Genomic DNA, 7,306 nt, shown 5'->3' on the forward strand with positions numbered 1-7,306 from the left:
CCACTTCCCCTCAGCTTAGCTCTGCTCAGCCCGCTCAGCGCTGCTCAGCTTATTAAAGATGTCTTCCGCAGAGTGGTCCGGGGCGTGCTTAGCGTGCTGGGGAGGAGGGAGGGGGAAGGGTGGCTCCCCTCTTAGTCTAGGCGGGCGGGGAGGAGGGCAGGGCAGAGGGGCCGTTAAGTTTAAAGGCGCGGCGGGCCGCAAGGTACGAGCGGCGGCGAGCGGGTATGCATGCATCGAGGGGCATAAACTGAGAAGTTGAGGTCGTGATCCTCCTCCGAGAGGGGAAGGGGCTGGACGGAGTGAAGGAGGGGAGGGGGGGGGGGTACACCTCACCTTCCTGCGGTGTGCAGCACGGCGAAAAATAGAAAACACTAATGCTATAGTTGTGAAGCGCTAATAGCGGCTGTTATTGTAGGTTCAAATGCGAAGGCGGGAGGAGGCGGGGGGAGGGAGGGGTCGCTGAACCTGTCCTGTATGGTCCTCGCGACAGTGCCTGTTTGCCTACTTCTCGCGGGATGGCCAAACACAGGGGGGCCGCTCGCTGGCTGGGGTGACAGGACGGGAGAGGGGGGCAAGGCGGGGGGGATCTGCCAGCGACTGCCTCGGTAAACAACGTAGACAGGAGGAGACGCAGAGAGAAGCAAGCGGCAGCGTCTCAAGCCGGGAAAACGCTGTTTGCAGAGAATGCGGCCAAGTGTGAAAATTAAATCTGGGAATGTCGTCCACGCCAAGACGAATGCTTCATGCTCGACAAAAGGGAGCCGTGGCGGGGGTGGGGGGTGTATTTGCCGAGGGGAGCGCCGGGGACGGCCGGGACGGGCCTCAGCCGCCGGCGACGTCCACGTAGTCGTCGTCGTCCGGGGGCGCCTCCTGGTACTGCTGGTACTCGGCGATCAGGTCGCCCATGTTGCTCTCGGCCTCGGTGAACTCGGTCTCGTCCATGCCCTCGCCGATGTACCTGCGGGCACGGGGAGCGGGACGGCGCGCGCCTGCAGAGTCCGGGGTAGGCAACCCGGCCGGCGCGGCTGTGCGGCGGGCGGGGCGGCCTGCCGGGCGGCCATGCGGTAGAGAACTATACTGGGCTCCACCACGCGGGTGCCTAAAGTACAAGCGCACACCGACTTTTCTGTTCCTTCTCGATTTTTCTAGTGCTTCCAATATTTTCTGATTTTTCCTGATTTTTTTTCCTGTTTTTGTGGGCTAACTTTTTGAGTGGAGTACCCCTCGGGTGGTGGACCTCGCTGGGTGCGCTCACTCACCAGTGCAGGAAGGCCTTGCGGCGGAACATGGCGGAGAACTGCTCGCCGATGCGCTTGAAGATCTCCTGGATGGCGGTGGTGTTGCCGATGAAGGTGGCAGCCATGCGCAGCCCGCGCGGCGGTATGTCGCACACGGCCGTCTTGACGTTGTTGGGGATCCACTCGACAAAGTAGGGGCTGTTGCGGTTCTGCACGTTGAGCATCTGCTCGTCCACCTCCTGCGGGACAGGGCGGGGGGCTGCGGGAGGCGGCGCGGGCGGGCGCGCGCGAGAGAGAGTTGCGGGCGGACAGGCGCACTCACCTTCATGGACATCCTGCCCCTGAAGATGGCGGCCACGGTGAGGTAGCGGCCGTGGCGCGGGTCGCAGGCCGCCATCATGTTCTTGCTGTCGAACATCTGCGCGGTGAGCTCGGGCACCGTCACGTTCCGGTACTGCTGGCTGCCCCTGGACGTGAGCGGCACGAAGCCCGGCATGAAGAAGTGCAGGCGCGGGAAGGGCACCATGTTGACGGCGAGCTTGCGCAGGTCCGCGTTGAGCTGGCCGGGGAAGCGCAGGCAGGTGGTGACCCCGGACATGGCGGCCGAGATCAGGTGGTTCAGGTCCGCGTACGACGGGCAGCCCAGCTTGAGCGTGCGGTGGCAGATGTCGTACAGGGCCTCGTTGTCGATGCAGAACGTCTCGTCCGTGTTCTCTACCAGCTGGTGCACCGACAGCACCGAGTTGTACGGCTCCACCACCGTGTCCGAGACCTGTGGTGCGGTGAAAAGAACGACCCGGGATGAAAATTGGAGAAATTCAAGTCGGCTGAAGCGTAGCGACCTTCTTTTTCCGGTCAAATATTGTTGGAAATTTTGGCTCTCGCTGGCGACACGCCACGCCCTGCGGACGGATATATACGCCGGCACGACCCTACAACCTCAGGGTCCGTCGATGCTGTCTGATCTGAAAAGTTACATCTAGAGTACATGCGCACATACCGGCGCAGAGCTCAGGATGGCATCAACCTTGACCTCTTTTTGGAGAACACATTCGGGTTCATCAGGCTATCAGGCTCCTCTCAAGCTACGTGTGTTTTCTGATTTTGGCTTTTGCGACACGCCACGCTCTGTGGGCGCTTATATACGCGGCATGAAACCGCTGCCAGTCGCGTTTACTTTTATTCAATCAATTTTCAATCTGGAAATGTTTTATTGTTCCCCATTTTTGTCTGGAAAAGTTTTTAATTTTTCCGAAAAAAAAATGGACCTTAAAATCCACACTTCAGCATGTTGGAGTCGACCCGAGCGTACCTTGGGGCTGGGCACGATGCTGAACGTGTTGAGGACGCGGTCGGGGTACTCCTCGCGCACCTTGGCCAGCAGCAGCGTGCCCATGCCGGAGCCGGTGCCGCCGCCCAGCGAGTGCGTCATCTGGAAGCCCTGCAGCAGGTCGCACGCCTCGGCCTCCTTGCGCACCACGTCCAGGATCGTGTCCATCAGCTCGGCGCCCTCCGTGTAGTGGCCCTTGGCCCAGTTGTTGCCCGCGCCCGTCGACCCGAACACGAAGTTGTCCGGGTGGAAGAGCTGACCGAACGGCCCCGACCGGCACGTGTCCATGGTGCCCGGCTCCAGGTCCACCAGCACGGCCCGCGGCACGTACTTGCCGCCTGCAAGGCCGGACAATCAAAGCGAAGGAGGGGTACTTCACCCCAAAAAAACAAAGAATTGGGATTTTCTTTTTTGAAAAAGATCAGAAAAATAAAAAAAATAAAAATCAGAAAAAATGGAAACGAAAAAAATCAGAAAAATCAATGAATTGGGGTACACTTGAATTGACCCCACAGCTCACCGCGCCCCTCGTTGTAGTACACGTTGATGCGCTCGAGCTGCAGGGGGGACTCGCCGCAGTAGCGGCCCGTGGGGTCCACGCCGTGCTCGTCCGAGATCACCTCCCAGAACTGGCGACGAGACAAAGCTGTCGTTTACGACGTCGAATGCACCTTTCCGACTTTCTTTTTACATATTGTTTCGATGTCCCACTACGAATAACTCAAGTCGAGCAATCAACATGACGATGTTGTTGGATGTTGGATCCATCTATGTGTAGTTTTTAGATCGTACCTTACAGCCAATCTGGTTGCCGCACTGTCCCACCTGAATGTGAGCTATTTCGCGCATGTTTACAGTTTCGTTCGCTTTTAACAGAAAGTCTTTGTACGGGAAATTTTGTAAAAAGTGACTTGGTCAAAATTATGTATTTTTTTGGTTTGTTTGTTTTTATTGTTTTTCTAAAAATAGAGCCCTCTGTGGGGCGGGGCCTCCATCACCACATCACAGTGCGTTTGTTGGAGCGGCGGTGGCCAGCGGCCAGCCCAGCCCGGCCACCCACCATTCCAACCACATCGAACGGGGAAAGAACGGTTAGCAAATCAGCAGCAAAGCACCGCGCCGCAGAGGACCACCTGAGCAAAGGATAACTGCTCGCCGAGGGGGTGGGGGCAGGCGGGTGTGTGAGCGGCCGTGACCGCGCCTCGGGGAAGGTTTGGCAGTCCCGGGCACTGTGTAGCGCAGTGGGGCGCTTTGTTTTTATTTTAAAGCAGGTGATACATGATAGTAAATATAATACATGTATGGTTCGTGCGTTGGCCGGCACAGAACTCGTATGCATCTGTCAGCAATTTCACTACAACCAATCTAACAGTATACAGTGCAACACTTCACAATTTGAGTGGGATTTTCAACCCCACCTGGAGTGTGCCATTTGCTGGCGTAGTGAGAAGAAGAATGCGCGTCGGCTTGTTGGAAAGCCATCGTCTATTTGCAGCAGACGTGTCGCAGAAGCACGCCGTCGTGAGAGCGCGCGTGCACAGAGGCGACGGCCTGGTCGCACAGCGCGCAGTCCTCCTCCTTCTCCCCGCCCTCCTTCCGGGCGTGTCGGTGGAAGACGGGGTAGCCCGGCTCCCTCCCGCCCCACGGCACGACGCCCTCACGCGGCTCGTCGTCGCCGTCCTCGCCGTACTTTCTTGTCCACAGGAAGGCCGCGTGCAGCGGCGCGGGGGCGCGGCGCACCAGCGCCTGCAGCACCGGCCCCAGCTGGTCGACCCGCACGCACTCTGCAGACACGAGACAACGGGTTGTCGGCACTGTGATGTTATACGATAAACATTCCGAAGGAGCTGTGAGACAAGTACCCCTCACCCCAACTACGACCATTATGGGAGCAAGTCCTGTACTCACCCTTGCAGTGGCAGGGGGTTGGCGCCTTGCAGTAGCCGTCGCCTTTGATGAGCAGCTGCTCCAGGGCGGGGATGGATGCGGCGGGGAGGTCGAACAGGTCGGGCGCGAAGACGGCCCGCATCATCGTCGTGAGCGAGCGCAGGTGGGGGAGGCCCGCCAGCACCAGATCGAGCTGCCGCATGAAGTCTCGTGGCTCGTCCAGGACGAGGTGCTGCAGGCGGCCGAGCCCGCCCACCCCCAGGGCGGCGAACGTCTCCGGACGGAAAAGATGAAGCTCGAGGAGTGCGCAGGGGGTCGACCAGGACCTCAAGAAGTCGTCAACCTGTCAGGTGGACAATGGAAGAATCGGACGATCAGGAGGATTTGGAGAGTGCCCCCCCCCCTTTTTTCCTCTGGGGCTGGAGTTCGAGCTCAGTTCCCGACCGCAGCAATATGTCCGTCCAATCGCGTACCTCCTCTACACCGTCTTCGTCCTCGAGGCGCCGCTGGTTGATCTTGAGCTCCTCTCCGGCCATCCGCCGGATGAGCGCCGTCACGCCCTTGGCCGGCGGCACGCTCAGGCGGTGAAGCGCGCCGGGGGAGCAAGCGTCGATGAGCGGCACCAGTTTTGGAGCGTTAACTTCGACACAGCGCAGCTGCCCGCTGCAGAGCAATAAAGTCGGGGGGGTTCGAACAGAGGCCAAAGTGCAAGGCAAAGCGAGTGAATGCCATATACCGACCGCGCGTTTACCTGTGCGCTTGCAGCAGCGATCGAAGCGCCTCCAAGCCGACGGCCAGAGTCTGCGGCATTCCAAAGTCAACACTCCTCGCCTCCACGATCACGGTGTGCAGTCTTGGCAACACCGACGCCTGCAGACAGAGAGAGCGGCAAGTAGTACGAGGCTGAGGGGGGCGCCAGCCAAGGGGTCCTTCACTATAAATTGTAGCGTACTCCGATTTTTCTGTTTTTCTCGATTTTTTGTGATTTTCTCTTGATTTTTTGTGATGTTTTGTAATTTTTTGTGATTTTTTTTCTGACTCCGTTAATTTTTTATGATTTTTTCGTGATTTTTTCATGATTTTTAATGTTTTTTCGTGATTTTTTCTAAGGGTGTAGACTGATATTTTTTTTAAAGTGAAGAACCCCTCGGCACCAGCCCTAGCCCCGCCCCGCCCGACAGCATGCCCATACCTGCGGCCACGTAAAACTGGCTTCCTCCAGGAGGGTCCAGTCCTGGACGCGAAGCGTCTCAAGGCAGCGGGCGTCCTGCAAGCTGCCCACGCTCGAGCCTAAGACAACGTCCAGCGGTGTCCCTCCAATCACGTCCAGGTGCCTGAGGCTCGCGCTGGTCTCCCGCAGGACCTGGACGACAACCTCTGGCGTGTCGGTGCTGGTGTCGCAGACCACCTTCACCCCGTTGCTGTGAGCAGCAGAGCGTATTCTGTTACAAAGTCGTCGTCGTCGTGACCGACGCAACAGACGAGTGCAAACTGCAAAGTACTGACCGAGAGCTCTCGAAGCGAAACGAGTCTCCCTCGTCCTCGTCGGGATGGAAGTATCTCGTTTGTACCGTGAGTCGGTCGACCGGCGGCGCGACCCGCAACAGGAAAATGAGGCCCCGGACGTCCCTGAACGTGGCCCCTATGGTCCACGGTCCGCGACACCACAGCGCCGTGCTCGCCCTGCTGAACGCCGCCAGCGTCGGGATCGCCAGCCCCAGGGCCATCAGGTCGTTCACGTCCAGGTAGGACAACACGCGAAGCAGCGCCACATCGGGCAGCTCCAGGAGACCCACCTGTGGGCAGAGCAGAGCAGTGTCAGTAAGCGACGAGGTGAGTGGGCAATGCTCACACGAGAGCAAGCGCGGTCTTGTAGGGGGGACAAATGAGTTTTTCCTAAGTCCCTAGGCATTCTTCGGCTTCCCAAACAGACGCGAAGTCACACAGCACAGGTGTTTCAAAAGTTAAGCCTTTAAGCACCTTAATCCTGCATTAAGGCAGCTTTATAGGGTTTTGCTACATTTTAGACCGATCCCAAGACTGCCTCTACCAGAATGCAAAGTGCCCCCTCCCCCTCCCTAGAACAATACCACACGGACGCTTGTGTTTTTTTTTTGTTTTTTTTTTTCCAGAACCCGGCTCCTCTTTGGGATTGAACCGAATCACTCTACCTACCTGCACATTCTCAGCGACTGCTTCCGTCGCCGTCGCTTCGGCGGCAGTCGTGGACTTTTGGGGTGGCCGGTTCCGGACGACCCATGACCGTGTCTTGCTCGCCCGGGGCGGTTGCGACCGGGTCGGACGCGGTGGCGGTGGAGGCATGCCTGCCTCTCCACTCCACCGCCTCGTGAAGCCCCTGAGGTTTAAAGACCTCCACGTAACCTGACATCAATATAACACTTGTGTAAAGTCTCAATTAGAAGTACCGGGTGTGCCAGATCGGACGCTGCAGTGTTGCGGGTTTGCCTACTCCCGGCGCCCGTAAGGTCCAAGAGGATATGCAATCCCGCAACACTGCAGCGCATCCCCTCTGATACACCCGGTGCACGGTATACAGTCCAAGGCGGCACTTTCTCGACACCAGCTTTACCTACCAGGTGGCTGATTCACGCCGCACACTTCCGTGGGTATACAACTGTACCGCATGCACGAGTGCGGGCGGGCTTGCCTATCGCCCCTGTCCACGGCGCCTTACGAGCCGAGCGAGTAGGCAACCCGCCCGCACGCGTGCATGCGGTACAATATAACTATGGAAGTGCGCGGCGTGCGGCGTGAATCAGCCACCTAGTGCATCTAAAGAAGAATTGGCTGTTTTCACGCGTATTGGCGCTATCGTACGCTTACGTAAGCG

General features: G+C 58.4%; 2 protein-coding genes across 2 annotated transcripts; both read right to left on the minus strand.

The window, feature by feature from the left end:
* Positions 1-775: 775 nt before the first annotated feature.
* Positions 776-3,555, minus strand: LOC113203025 (tubulin beta chain-like). The gene is made up of 6 exons (XM_026417499.2): positions 3,361-3,555; positions 3,089-3,197; positions 2,551-2,906; positions 1,561-2,010; positions 1,260-1,477; positions 776-958 (listed from the first exon to the last, which is right to left on the minus strand). Exons 1-6 carry the CDS (start codon positions 3,415-3,417, stop codon positions 823-825), a joined length of 1,326 nt encoding a protein of 441 aa, XP_026273284.1. The 5' UTR covers positions 3,418-3,555; the 3' UTR covers positions 776-822.
* Positions 3,556-3,797: 242 nt separating this feature from the next.
* LOC113203052 (uncharacterized) lies at positions 3,798-6,858 on the minus strand. The gene is made up of 7 exons (XM_026417533.2): positions 6,631-6,858; positions 5,962-6,251; positions 5,648-5,876; positions 5,207-5,325; positions 4,929-5,118; positions 4,477-4,798; positions 3,798-4,352 (listed from the first exon to the last, which is right to left on the minus strand). Exons 1-7 carry the CDS (start codon positions 6,775-6,777, stop codon positions 4,054-4,056), a joined length of 1,596 nt encoding a protein of 531 aa, XP_026273318.1. The 5' UTR covers positions 6,778-6,858; the 3' UTR covers positions 3,798-4,053.
* Between the last annotated feature and the right edge of the window lie 448 nt (positions 6,859-7,306).

This window comes from Frankliniella occidentalis, unplaced genomic scaffold, assembly GCF_000697945.3.
Source record: "Frankliniella occidentalis isolate FOCC.00 unplaced genomic scaffold, Focc_3.1 Scaffold26, whole genome shotgun sequence".
NCBI lineage: Eukaryota > Metazoa > Arthropoda > Insecta > Thysanoptera > Thripidae > Frankliniella > Frankliniella occidentalis.

Excerpts from the sequence above, each read along its gene's own strand:
- LOC113203025 (XM_026417499.2), bottom strand. The coding sequence starts at position 3,417 with ATGCGCGAAATAGCTCACATTCAGGTGGGACAGTGCGGCAACCAGATT. Across the intron at positions 3,198-3,360 it reads GCAACCAGATTGGCTGTAAG|TTCTGGGAGGTGATCTCGGA; the intron begins GTACGATCTAAA and ends TCTCGTCGCCAG. Across the intron at positions 2,907-3,088 it reads GTACTACAACGAGGGGCGCG|GCGGCAAGTACGTGCCGCGG; the intron begins GTGAGCTGTGGG and ends CCGGCCTTGCAG.
- LOC113203052 (XM_026417533.2), bottom strand. The coding sequence starts at position 6,777 with ATGCCTCCACCGCCACCGCGTCCGACCCGGTCGCAACCGCCCCGGGCG. Across the intron at positions 6,252-6,630 it reads CAGTCGCTGAGAATGTGCAG|GTGGGTCTCCTGGAGCTGCC; the intron begins GTAGGTAGAGTG and ends CTCTGCCCACAG. Across the intron at positions 4,799-4,928 it reads ACGAAGACGGTGTAGAGGAG|GTTGACGACTTCTTGAGGTC; the intron begins GTACGCGATTGG and ends TCCACCTGACAG.